Source organism: Tupaia chinensis, unplaced genomic scaffold, assembly GCF_000334495.1.
Source record: "Tupaia chinensis unplaced genomic scaffold, TupChi_1.0 Scaffold000047_1, whole genome shotgun sequence".
NCBI lineage: Eukaryota > Metazoa > Chordata > Mammalia > Scandentia > Tupaiidae > Tupaia > Tupaia belangeri.
The window spans coordinates 1,877,597-1,891,516 of NW_006159505.1; the positions used below are offsets into that span (position 1 = coordinate 1,877,597).

General features: G+C 41.0%; 1 protein-coding gene and 1 pseudogene across 1 annotated transcript; both read left to right on the plus strand.

The window, feature by feature from the left end:
• Positions 1–2,731: 2,731 nt before the first annotated feature.
• LOC114009059 (T-cell ecto-ADP-ribosyltransferase 2) lies at positions 2,732–5,179 on the plus strand. Its single transcript, XM_027774518.1, has 3 exons — positions 2,732–2,815; positions 3,763–3,834; positions 4,169–5,179. Exons 1-3 carry the CDS (start codon positions 2,732–2,734, stop codon positions 5,177–5,179), a joined length of 1,167 nt encoding a protein of 388 aa, XP_027630319.1.
• Positions 5,180–9,101: 3,922 nt separating this feature from the next.
• Positions 9,102–9,718, plus strand: LOC102468091 (M-phase phosphoprotein 6 pseudogene; annotated as a pseudogene).
• The last annotated feature ends 4,202 nt before the right edge of the window (positions 9,719–13,920 follow it).

Sequence of the window (13,920 nt, forward strand, 5' to 3'; positions counted from 1 at the left end):
CCCCCATTATTTTTAAATTTGCTATAGAACATGTGTACTCACCAGAGAAAGATAGATGAGTGGGGAAGAGCAAGAAAGCAAGCCACCAGGTCTAGGACTCGAACTGCAGTCAGCTGTGTGGGAGTCTAGCACCTTAACCACCACATCACCTGCTAACCCTGACTAGTTGTTTCTTTCTCATCTTTCTTTCTTTCTTTCTCTCTTTCTCTCTTTCTTTCTTTCTTTTTCTTTCCTTTTCCTTCTTTCTTTCTTTTTTCTTTCTTTCTTTCTTTTTTTTTTTTTTTAAGGTTTTTTGTCATAGGCTGTGGGTGCTCCCCAGAGAAAGACAGTGAGAGGAAAAGTGAGAAATCACCACCCAGGGGATACGGCCACACTGCATTCTCTTCTCCTCTATTCTCCTCCTTGGATTTTGGGCACACACACACATGTGCTCATCTGATTTTCAAGCCGATGGGTCTGGGACTCTAACTGTGGTGAGCCCTGTGGGAGTCAAACACTGTAACTACTATACCACTTGCTGGCCCCACCTGACTGGTAGTTTCTTAAAGAAAAAAAAAAAGGGACAGTTTAGACAAAAACCTAAATGGATATGAAAACTTGCTAAAATTTTTTTCTCACAAAAAGGGAATTTTATTTGTCACGGTCAAAACTTACTAAGGTTTATTATAAGATTTCCATTAAAAGAATCATAGAGGCCAGTTGCGGTGGAGCAGTGGTAATAAACATTGCATGATGCTGAAGCTAATGGGAAGGTCCTGGGTTCACATCCCAAGGTCTCCTTGTGCAAGCTGGGGCTGGGGATAGATCGTGGTATTCAGATTCCTGTGTGTGTGTGTGTGTGGGGGGATTTCTCTCTCTCTCTAAGAAATAAATACACTTGTAAAGAGTTTTAAGGGACCAGCATATGATGTAATGGTTATGTCTCTGGACTCCCACATAGTCAACCATGGTTCGAGTCCTGGGACCCAGTGGCTTCAAACTCATATTGAGTGTATGTATGTGCGTGCCTAAAATCCCAACATGATAATGGAGAAGGAATTGCAGCATGGCCAACCCCCCTGGGGGTGATTTCTTGTTTCTTGTCTGTCTCTTTCTTTCCAACAAGCACACATGCCCTCCTATAGCAAAAACTCTCTATCTTAAAAAAAAAAAAAAAAAAAGCTTTAGTATAAAATAGTATATTACTGCTATATTAGAACTTAGGATGAGATACGGGAATTCAGATGCCCAGCAGTCTGATCTGTTGTGTGTTTTCATCTAAAAAGTCACTTAATGGCTGAGGAATTGTTGGTTTCATTACCCAGGAAACCAACAAATTCATTACAAGGAGTGTATCTAGAACCTTTCCTTTGGTAGTTCCCAAAGGAAATTATGTACAAAATTAACAGTGTGTTTATATGGGATAGTCAGTTCATGAGCAAATCAAAACGGAGTGTTGGACTCAGTAAAGAGTGAGGAAGATCGCAAAAATGATCCCTAATTGTACTCACTGCTCTCCCCTTTCCCCTTGAACTAATGCCCTCAGATGGCTCTTGTAATTTCTAAAACCAAATGTAAGAGAAAAAGATCTACCAGCAACCCCTACTTTTTGTAGGCTCTACCTGCAAACTACAACACACACACACACACACACACACACATACACACAGAGAGAGAGAGAGAGCAATTTTATGGGGGAGGAAACATAAAACTTGACTCTCTTCTTGGGAAAAGATAAGAAAAGGTATAGTAGCCAAACACAATAAATACTTCATAAATTCTCTTTTCTCCCTATCAAATCGGGTCTGAAACTGAAAGCACTTAGTTCCTCAAGATAAAAAGGCCAGGGCACCACTGTCAGAGTGGGAATGTGACGGAATCGCCCAAGATCTGCCTGAGCTCGGGTACCTGACAACTCTGCACTTGGTCCTCTAAAGAGGAAGCACCTCTGATGGTAAGGAGATCAGGAACGTCCCCTGAGGAGAGATGGGGTGTTAGAAGGGGGCTGGGACAAGGTCTGATGGTTGAGTTGTCCACAATGATGTGGGTTATGTGTCAATAGCCAAAGCCACAAAGTCAGTCCCAGGTAAGAAATACTCCTGGGGCCAGCAGATGGCATAGCAGTTACGTTGCTGGATTTCCACATAGCTGACCGCGGTTCCAGTCCTGGAGCAGGTGGTTTGAAAATCTTGCCAGGAACATGTGTGTGCATGGCAGGAGGAGAATGAAGGAGAAAGGACTGAGGCATGGCCATCTCCCTGGGGGATTTCCTACTTTGTCTCTCACTGTCCTTGTTTCCTCCACCCCGTCTCCCTTAAGTGCACATACCCTAAGTCAAAAACCTTTAAAAAAAAGAAAAAAGAAAAAGAAATGCTACGAATAAGGTGATAAGAGTCAGATTTGGCAAGAGGAAAACATCTCGAAGGACAAAAACATCACCCCTCTAGAAATTTCAAACATAATCTAAGATCATGGAACGTATCACCCAGACCTTTTAAGGCATCGCTGCTACTGCTGTGTCGGAATGCGAGGGCCCTTGTCCTGCAGCTAGTCAAACCTAGACTTTTGGATCAGAATAAGTATATATACTTGATTTCTCCCTTTCCCTCCCAATTCCACATACACACCAACTTCTACCATCTCCTTTGTTTTTGTTTAGGACCTTTAAGATGGAAAGCACTCTTCTCAGGATTAGGAGAGACACAAGGTGGAAATAAAGATGTTCCTACTATGGTTTCCTGCATTCCACAGAATGCCTGGAGACCCCACACTTGGAGATCAGGGAGTGCAGGCAAGGTTGTGGGAGGGGAACTTGGAGGCCAACACTTTCACTCAGGTTGGAGGTGTTCAAATGAGAGTCTCGGGGGATTTTAATGGGTAGGTTTAAAGCATGCAGTCAGTTCCTGAGGTCATGCTGTGACAGAGAGATGATTACTGACAGATGGGCATAGTACACGTGGGCTGTGAGGGTCAGTGAAACCAGCCAAGTAGGCTGTACCTAGCTTCCCATGGGAAGTGGTCTCAGGAGCAGTTACATAAAGCAGATATCTGGACTGACCACTTTGAGGAACTGGGAGGTGGAGAGGGAAATTGAAAACTGGATCCAGGGTGATTGAGCCCTGCTTCTGGTATGAGAAAGTTAAGCTTCTATTCCAAATAGATCCCAAGGCAACACGAAATAAAGACTCACTGCAGTCCATCCCTTGGTGCCTCAGCATCATATGGTGGGTGTAAGGTGGTTGTGACTGAGTGTCGGAGATTATTGACTGTAGGAGAAGAAGGTGTGGTTGCGATTATGTTCAGAGATGCTGGGCAAAAGATTGCAGTGGAAAGCTGAAGTGGGTAGTAGGAAAAGACATTGAGGAGTGGATGGTCTTCTCCCCAGAGGGTTAGAGGGTTGACTGAAATGGGGCTGGCACCTCTTGGGGAAAGCAGTAATCTCCATAAATGTTAGCAACCTGTATTATGTTTCTTTTTTAGACATGGAGGTATAGTATGAAGATTCAGTTGGTAGTACCTGTCGCCTCTCTCAAGAAAGAAAGAAATAAGGAATGAGAAAGAAAGAAAGAAAGAAAGAAAGAAAGAAAGAAAGAAAGAAAGAAAGAAAAAAGAAAGAAAGGCTTTTTATTTTTTTATTTTTATTTTTTTAAGGAATCCTGGTTAGTTATTTAGGAATCCTGAACTTTGGGATTTGAAGTAGTGACTCATTAACACAAAGTAATACATTAACACCATGAAACTAATGTTCACACCTAACTTATGTTGTCTTATGTTTATTTGCAGTACTTGAAGATGCCATCTCTTCTACACGTAACTGTTCACTTCTTCTTGCTAACTTGGTGGCTAACACAGCAGGTAATAAATCCTGCCAACCTGGCCTTTTCCTCACATCTTTGAGACAAATAGAGTTCCCGGAGTTGAGTCTATCGCTAGAGCTAGGTACAGGATGTGAATCTGAAAACTATTTAAAAAAGAATATTAGTAAACAAAATAGAGTCACAATGCTTAGCTTTTTACACTATCCACAGTGTAAGTAAGATTGTGTTCATACGTGTGCTATATATTAGCCCTAATATAGGAACATGTGAAATCACACACTGACAGGAAGCCCATGCTGTAGTCCCTGGGCAGTGTCCGGCACACTCGGATTCCTCAGTGCAGGGGTCAAGGGACTGCTCTTTTTTAACAGGTGACCAGCCAAATGTTGCCAACCAAGCTGGACATGGCTTCCCAGATCTTCGACGACCAGTATTTGGGCTGTGTCCAAGAAATGGAGAAAGAGGCACCCCAGCTGATAAAGAGAGAAATGAACATAAATAAAAATTTTAAAATGGAGTGGGAAAAGGCAGAGAAACGGTGGAAGAAGATAAAGAACAAAATAAGCTATTCCAAAAAATTAAACGACTTCCATGGAGCCGCTCTGGTGGCCTATACTGGGAAGATTGCAACAGATTTTAACAAAGCTGTCAGAGAGTTTAAAAATTCAAAGCACTTTCAGTTCTATGCCTTCCATTACTATTTGACAAGAGCTCTTCAACTTCTCTCTACAGGGAAGTGTTACACAGTTTACAGAGGCTCGCAGAACAGATTTGATTACAGTGGGAAGGGAAATGTACGATTTGGGCAATTTACTTCTACCTCTTTGGATAAAAAGATAGCTACTTCTCAAAACTTCCTGAGTGGAAGTGGGACGCTGTTTGTCATCAATACCTGCCTGGGTATTTATATTAAAGATTTCTCTAATTATCCTAATGAAGAAGAAGTGCTGATTCCGGGGTATGAGGTATACCAGAAAGTCACTGTAAGACAACCAGCAGGTAAAAAATACAATGTAATTTGGCTGGAAAAGCCACAAAGAATGGAGAGTTACTTCAATTGCTACTACAGATCTGCTAAAAAGCCCAGAATACAAGATTCTGTCAATTCCTATAGCTCAGGTGAGTTGAAGCTGGGACTAGTGAGGCCATCACAAAGTGAGAGGAGTGGTCTCCTCCCAGAAGTCCCCAGAGCAGAGAGTAATGATACCTCCAATCAACTGCTAAATAGTATTGAGTTCCTACAGGACAAGGCTGATATCCGGGAAGAGAGATCAGAGCCCTGGCTCAGTGATACAGGCAAGTATAAACAAGCTTGTATAAGCAAGCTCCAACTTCCCTGCTGTGCAGAAAGTTCAGAAAGAGTTAGACACCCAGTAAAATAAGTTATGGGAAATACTGTATGTTAGGGGATATATCAAAGGGCCAGGGGGACTAGGGGACCTGATTGTAGGTAGACAGATGTGGCTGCTGTGGTAATCTAGGCAAGAGACAAGAGTGTCTGAACTGTAGAGGTGGCTGTGCTGATGGAGGTCCAGGGACTGTACTTTCTATGAGGTGTTCTGCAGGAAGACAGTGAGAGTTGGCTGGATGGAGTGGTGTGGTCAGAAAATGGTGAGGGACCTTGAGCGTTCCAGTCTGGCTAGTTTACAGGTTCTGAGTAGGATAAAGGATATTCCATAGAAATAGTTGCCTAGATTGAAGAGCAGATGAATAGTGGTGGAGTGAAGAACTCAAAGAATTGAAAGCTTTTGCATGACAGGCCACACATACACAGATCACATACACAGAGACGATACCATGCCAACGAAGATTAGAAAAAGTAAAACCAGAGGGCAGCAAGGTCTGTGAAGGTGAATCAGGAATGGTTGGAAACAGTATCAGAAAGCTCAAGAAGGGCTCTCTGACCCTGAGATAGGTGAGACATGCCTAGAATCTACCCTCTCAGTGTTTAGACATTAAACGGGAAATCTGATGGTTTGAGAGGCCCATGTCTTGAGAAGTCCCAGTCAGAAACCTTTCCTTTTCTTCCTCCCACTGCAGGAGTGAGAAAAGGCCCTGCAATCCTCCTGCTGCTGCCTGGGATCCTTGTTTGGCTGCTCCTCTGAGCAGTAACCTGTTGGCGACGTGTTCTGCACTGAGTCTGGGAAGCTAGGCTGTCAGAGAGAGGCAAGGGAGCAGATCCTGACTGGCTCTCCACATTGGCAGTATTGGAAGGGTAGCATGGGATATAACACCATCTACATTAGTAATGCTCATGTCTGCCACCGACAAATGAAGAGACTACCGAGTGACTGCAAAAAGGCAGTGCTCTGTCCTAAAATCTACTACCTGAGATAAGTCCCAGGTCTCTTGACACTGTGCTATGACTACAAAGCAATGTTTGCATGCACTGTTAACAGCGGCAATCTTAAAAATGCAATTTAATTGTGATGGATGTTGTAATCTACAGAAATAAACCATTTATAAGTGCTCGCTTTTCAGCAACTAGGTATTTCTATAGTTGGTATTATTTGTTCAAGAAATTCTCCTAAGGCATAAGATTTTATGCCAGTATTTTTTACAGTTGAGAAGGTTCATGTTGTACATTTCCCATAGATATCTTTATAGCACTGATTGATCGTGCCAGAAATTCAAAATAGATAAATCCCTAGATAAATTCCTGTTCTAGATAAATCTCTATCCCTATCCTACTCTACTAGAAATTCAAACAGCTATCAAGCCCTGTCAATTAACTTGAACGATAGCTCCCACATCTATTCCTTGCCTCTCACCAACTCTGACTATCTCTGAGGAAATGAACAGGCACATTCTGATGTACAGTTCAAACCAGCAGGTTTAGGTGTTCATCACCAAGGGTAGGTTTGGCTCAGGTGCACAGAATTTCACTCACTCCTCATTCTCCATGCCTGAAGACTACATTGCCCTTGGCCTACCAGCTACAAAGACAAATGACAAAGAAATAGTAACACCAAATAGTATAATGGTGCATAATAGATTTTTAAAAAATCAATGGAGAGACTAAAGAAGTAAAGAAAATTCCATGCAAACACAGGAACTAAATATGGCAGGGGTCACCTCACAAATCAAGGAGAGAAGGATGAGTCAACGAATGGTGTTCACACAACAGGCTGTCCACACGAAGGAAAGGAACTTGAGTTAGATTACTGCCTGTACCCATTAAATAAAATTCATGGGAGTTCATTTGTTTTAGTCTGTTTTCAGTTGCTATAACAGAATACCCATAACTGGGTAATTTACAAAGAAAAGGGGTTTATTTAGCTCACAATTCTGGAAACTGGGAAGTTTAAGATTGGGAAGCCATGTCTGGAAAGGGCCACAACTACTATCACAGTAACTAACTCCCTCAAGACCTAACTCATTCCCAGGACACGTAACTCACTTCCAGGAGAAAGTCATTAATCCTCCTTAATGACCTAAGAGCTTTTTTAAAAAGAGTTTTGTTTGTTTGTTTTTCTATAGGACACATGTGATCACCAGAAACAGAGAGACATAGATAGAGAAGGGGAGAAACCACACCCCAGGGAAGATGGCCTTGCCACAATCCCTTCTCCATTCTCTTCTCCTCTTGGGATTTTTGGGCATGCATACACAGGTGCCTGGCATGAGTTTTAAGCCACTAGATCTGGGATTTGAACCACAGTCAACCATGTGGGAATCCAGTGCCTTAACCACTATGCCACCTGTTGGCCCCAATGACCTAAGTATTTCTAAAGGTGTCCCCTCTTAACATCAACATATTGTAATTAGTAGGTTGTCAGAAAAGCCAGGACATATTTTTCTATGCAAAAATGTCTCCTGACTTTTCCAACTAGCCAATAGATTTCAACATGATTTTATTATTATTATTATTATTATAGGGTTTTGCCATGGAGTATGTGTACTCACCTGAGAGACAGAGAGAGACAGAAAGAGGGAAAGTGAGAAGTCATCCCCCAGACAGGCTGGCCATGCTGCAATTCCCTCTCCACCATTCTCCTGTTGGGATTTTGGGCATGCCTGAACACATGCCCAGTGTGTTTTTCAAGCCTGTGGGTCCAGGACTCAAACAGTGGAGTCAGCCATGTGGGATGCAGAGCCTTAACCACCATACCACCTACTGGCCCATGGTTCAACATGAATTTTGGTAGGGACAAACCGCATCCAAACTATAGCATCACTGTTTTGGACTAAGCTCCTTTACTAGGCCTCAACAGACCAGACTAGACTAGAATGGAGTCCCTAGTGCTAGGTGCTATGTCATCAAATTGAACTTTGAAAAGGGCCAGTTTTTCCAAATACAGGAGATTCACAGCAACCAATTAGGAAAAGCTCAATTTACCTGAGCTGGCATGATAAAGAAATCCCTTCTGTTTTAATGCCATGAGGAAAGTTGCTTTGAAATGACTAGCCAGTTTTTCATTTCTCATTTCTGCTTTCTCCAGTCTTCCCCTGCCTATAAAGTCAACTCCCTCTGCTCAGTTCATCAAAGCACCCATTCTATTTTATAGAATGAGATATTGCCCAATTTCGTAATTATGAATAAAAGTCAACTTGACCTTTAAATTTGTTGTAATTTTTTCTTTCAATGTACCATATATAAAAGAAATCCCAAAGAAATGAATGACCTAAATGTGGACAATGAACATCTAAAAATGTTACTTAAAAAAGGAAGAGAATTTTCCCAACACCTGAGAAATAAAGTTATCTAATATCTGAGAAAAAAAGCCATTTTTTACCAAAAAAAAAAAAAAAGCAACAAAAAAAAAAAACAACTTTTTGCCACTCCTCACAAAAGCCACAACAGGGCTGTGCTCACAGTCGTGCAGGTGTCTACAAGGCTGGAGGTTCCATCACAGAATATTCTTTCACAATCACAAGTCAGACAAAGGGGACGTGGTGAATGGGTGTCTGAGTCCCTAGATTTCATTACTCTTGCCCAGAAGTGACACCATCACTTTACCTCACATTTCATTGATTAAAGCAAGCCATATGGCCATACCTGGCTTCAAAATGGGCTTGCCAAAAACCTAGAAGAAAGAAGGAAAATTTGAAATAAATTCTATTGATTGATTAGGGAAGTATTTCTTAAATAAGATCAAAAGCACAAGGCAGGGGCGGCAGATGGCATAGTGGTTGAGGTGCTAGGCTCCCACATGGCCTACCCACCAGAGTGCAAGCCCCAGAGCTGACAGCTTTCTCTCTTTCTCTCTCTCTCTCTCTCTCTCTTTCTCTCTCTCTCATGCGCACATACCCTGTAGTAAGTTTAAGAAACAATAATGAGGTGGCCGGAACGTGGCGCCGGGCTGGAAGCAATATGGCGGCCAAGCACAAGACCAAGTTGTCCAAGAACTTGCTGCGCATGAAGTTTATGCAAAGAGGACTGGATTCAAAAACCAAGAAACAACTAGAAGAGGAAGAAAAGAAAATCATTAGTGAAGAACATTGGTATTTGGATTTGCCAGAGCTTAAAGAGAAAGAGAGTTTCATAATAGAAGAACAGAGTTTCTTGTTATGTGAAGATCTTCTCTATGGAAGAATGTCATTCAGAGGATTTAATCCTGAGGTTGAGAAATTAATGCAGCAGATGAATGCCAAGAACAAAGAAGAAGACATTGAAGATGAAACAGTGGAGCTTGATGTGTCAGATGAAGAAATGGCTAGAAGATATGAGACCTTGGTGGGGACAATTGGAAAAAAGTTTGCCAAGAAGAGAGACCGGGTCAATTATGAGGAAGATGAAAATGGAGACATAAAACCAATTAAACCAAAAAAGGTGTTCTTAAAACCCCAGGATTAAAATGGATGCCATAAGACATGGCTCAAGGATGCCTGGTGAAAGTGAGCAGCTTATTTTGGAGTTCATCCTGCTGGTGTCTCTAAAGTTATCAGTACTGTAATGTTTACTTGTTAAAAAAACAAAGGAAGACTTTGGCAGCATGCTGTTTTTGAAACAGACACATGATGGATGTTATAAACTCCTTTGCTGAACGATAGTCATCAAGAGTGGGTTTTCAGCCCTCGCCGTCAGGTGTACATAGAGTCAGGGTTGCTCTACAGATTTTTTTACCTCACTTTTTAAAAATACAATCATCGACCTCGAATAGACTCACATAAATTAATGTCCATGGTTAAGTTGCCCTTATGTTTATATTTCACTTTAAATTGTTAATCATGCCAAGCCAGTTCATACATAGACTTCGGAATCAAACGCCGTGTTATATGTAAATATATCAAGAACAAACCTGCTTCTCCAGCCTTATTATCTGCGTGCTACCTGGTCATTGTCAGTTAATGGTAGTATGGTTTTCATTTAAAGCATCTACTTAATTAAAAAAAAGTTGTGTCATAAACTTCTATTTCATATGCTTTTTCTATTATATTTTCAAAGAATCATTTTAGTCTAATTCAAAATGTAATTTTTATCCAGATAGTAACTTTAAAACTTCAACCATCCATTTAGAAATGATGATGTATTTGTTGAACCGTAAGAAATGCCTTTTATGGGTCAGGAACAATCATCAGTTTTTTATGATATCGACCAGTAGAATTTGCCACTGATGAGATCAGCTCCTCATCTGAACACTAGGAAAATACCAAGCACAGAAACAAGTGGGATGAAGTGCGTGTAGTGTGTCTTTCTGTCTGGAGATAATGTTCCTAGGACTTCTGGGAATTACTGATGTCATTTAATTTTGTACCCAGCAAATAAATGAGGGGTATGTTTCCTCTCCCTTAATCTCTGTGGATTAAAAAAGAAACAATAATGATATATAAAATTAAATAATTCTTTTTAAAAAGGCACAAGTCGTAAGGTAAAAAGTAAATAAATTCGACACAGTATTAACAATACAGATAGCTAAAATTTGCTGAGTGCTTACTGTGCATTAAGTGTTCAGTGTTTTAGACACACCACATATTTGTTCATGTAATCCTCATAAGAACCTGTCAAGGGAAGCTATGTCATTTCCAATGTCACAGTTAAGGCACTGAGAGATTGTGTGTGAGATCGTCAAAAACTTCACAGACAATGTATGTAATGAAAAAACTGCATGGATCTCAACTTTTTGGCTTCAAAATAAACTTATTTTAATTTAATTATCCACAAACTTTTTGAAGTCTCCCTGTCATTGAATGCCAGAGAATAAGAGGTAAGAATGAAGGGAAGAGATATACCAGGGAGTAGGGGGTTTTGGGTTGGCCAGGACCCTAGTGGGTAAGGGAGCCTGACGCCACATGGCCAACAGCACAGTTCAAATCCTGGCCTCTGTGGTATCAAAAATATGCAGGGCACATGTACTTGCATGCCCAATATCCCAACGGGATGGAAAAATGTAAGAGAAGGGATTGTGGTGTGATCACACCCCACTGGGGGGGTACTCCCTCAAGTCCCCATCTCTGGTGAGACCTGTCCCTCTGGCAATCTTAAAAATAAAAAGAAAGGAAGAAAGAAAGAAAGAAAAGATAGGTGAATTTAAGTGGTAGGAGGGGTTATGCTAATTAAACAGCAGAAACTAGTGCTCCAGATGGGGTAGATTGAGTTGGCAAGTCTGCTCATAATTAACTAAAAGAAGTCCTGTTATTTTTTTGTTCAGTTACCATCTGGTCTGCAGGAGTCATTAAAAGTTCATGATTGTTTTTCCACTTTGGCAGGAAAAAAAAAAACTGTTCTAATAAAATAAAATATTCACTTTTGATATATCCTAAGTGAGTACTTTTGTAAACAAAACAAACTTCCCTTTTACGTAGAGAATAACCTAAGTCAGAGTCAAATGTTTAAACTTCTGAATGGAAAAGACACCACAAACAGACTTAAAATGCAGAAGTAGATTGAGAAAAGATCTTTGCAAGATGTATTTTGTAACATGTAAAGGACATTTACAAATCAATTTCTTTAAAATAGAAAAACATGAACAGGTTATTTTCCAAAACTTCTTTTTAAAAAGAAATTTAGCTGTAGGGCACATGTGCTTGACAGACATCAACAGAAAGAGAGAGAAAGAGGGAGGGAAAGAAAAGAGAGAAATCACCCCCGAGGGAAATGGCCATACCACAATCCCTTTTCCTTCATTCTCCTCTCTGGATGTTGGGCACACACGCACACACGCACACAAGCACACACACACCTGGTGTATCTTCCAAAGCCAGATACGGGATACAAACAGTATGGTCAGCCATGTGGGATCCAGCCACCTTAACCATGACACCACGGCTTGTCCTGGGTTTTGATGCTGCCTTTAATAAAGACTGCAATTTAAACAACATATCAAAAGCCATACAGCAACATGAACTATTATTTCCATAACAGTGCAATATTTTTGTGCAATTTTTGTTCAAGAATGCACATACTACAGTGTTGTGTGAGAACCTTTCCTTTTGTGTGTTTTTCTTCTGTCACTGAATATTCATAATCCTTCCATTTTCACTTTCCTTTTAGCAGACCTGGTTCCTGTGGCTTCCTCAGGCGTCTCTTTTCACTCCTCTGCTTTTCCCTTTCTGCAATCATAGCACTTCTGCACATTGCTTTTTGTCTTTCCTGTCTACCCACCAACATTAATCTGTAGAATAGGTCAGCTGTGTGCTTCGCCCCAGGCCTTCTCATGACACCCAGCAGGGATGAGCAAACCCGCTTCAGGCCTCTCTTCATGGTTGGAAGGCTAATTTCTAAGTCCAATCAATAAATGATGACTAGAATGAAAAGCAAAGCAGAAATGGTAGAACCTGATCTCTGAAAACAAGGGTCAATATTTATGCTTCTCTTATTTTCCTAGATATCAGGGGTCTTGACCACTCTTACTCTACCCAAACTCTTCAGCCTGTCCAGCAGTTTCCATCACAATGATCCAGCACTAGTAGAGGATTCTGGGAAGGCTTCAAGAAACACTTTTTTTAAGTTGTTTTTTTTTTTTTGGGGGGGGGGGGGAGAAGTGTTTCTGCTGACTGGAAAGTCAGAAAGTTTTGGGTTTTGTTTTTGTTTTTTTGTTTTGTTTTGTTTTGTTTTTGAGAGGTTTTTGCTATAGGGCACGTTCACTTGCCAGAAAGACAGAGAGAGACAGGGAGACAGAAAGTAAGAAATCACCTCCCAGGGGGATGGCCATGCTGCAATTCCTTCTCTTCCATTCTCCTCTTGGAATTTTGTACATACATGCACACAAGCCCAGAATAAGTTTTAAGCACCAGGTCTGGGACCTGAACTGTGGTCAAGTGCGTGGGAGTACAACAACATAACCATTATGCCATCTGCTGGTCCTTCCCAGCATGTTTTTCAAGCCACTGGAGCCAGGATTCAAACTGCACTTGGCCATGTGGGATCTAATTCCTTTAACCACTAGGCCACAGGGCCGGCTCTCAAATTATTTTGCACAAAAATAAAATGGTACTTCAATTCTACTTTTCCACAACTCTTTGAAGTGCCTTGATATTATTTATATGTGTAATGTTCAATGGCAGTGGATCCTGCCTAATAATTTTCCAAAGTGGGTTCTATTAGTCTACATTCCCATCAGAGGCGTGCAGAGCTCCTACTGCCCTGTTTTGCCGTCAATATTTGCCTATTGCTGATCTTTTTAATTTTTAAAATTTTTGCCAAGGGGCATGTGCATTCCCTGCAGAGAGACTGAGAGAGAGGGAAAGTGAAAAATTACCATCCCTCCAGGAGGGGATGGCCACACTGGAATTCTTCTCTTCCAGTCTCCTCTTGGGATTTTTGGGCATGCATACACGCACACCTGGAGAGTTTAAGCCACTGACCAGGGTCCAAGACTTGAATTGTGGAGCTGGCCATGTGGAATCCAGTGCCTTAACCACCATGCCACTTACTGGCCTTTTTGCTGATCATTTTTTTCTCATTCTCTTTTTTAAAATTTTAATTTATTTATTTACATTCATTTACTGTACATCATTATAGCATACAAAATGAGATTTTCCATCCAGAATACACTGTATATTGGCTCAATCAAGCATATCAACATACGTGTTATCGTCAACAAATAATTTTCCATTTCTTGTTTCCTGCATATTTCACTTTTTTTCCCATCCTTGATTCCCTATCTCTCATTATCTGCCATCTCCCATTCTCCTCCCACACTATCTCTGGTATCCATGGTTGCTTTCTATGCCTTTCCGC

What these genes read in the sequence shown, in the direction of transcription:
- LOC114009059 (XM_027774518.1), top strand. Translation starts at nt 2,732, where the DNA reads ATGCCTGGAGACCCCACACTTGGAGATCAGGGAGTGCAGGCAAGGTTG. An exon ending in AGGCCAACACTTTCACTCAG is followed by an intron (nt 2,816 to 3,762) that starts GTTGGAGGTGTT and finishes GTTTATTTGCAG; the next exon opens with TACTTGAAGATGCCATCTCT. An exon ending in CTTGGTGGCTAACACAGCAG is followed by an intron (nt 3,835 to 4,168) that starts GTAATAAATCCT and finishes CTTTTTTAACAG; the next exon opens with GTGACCAGCCAAATGTTGCC.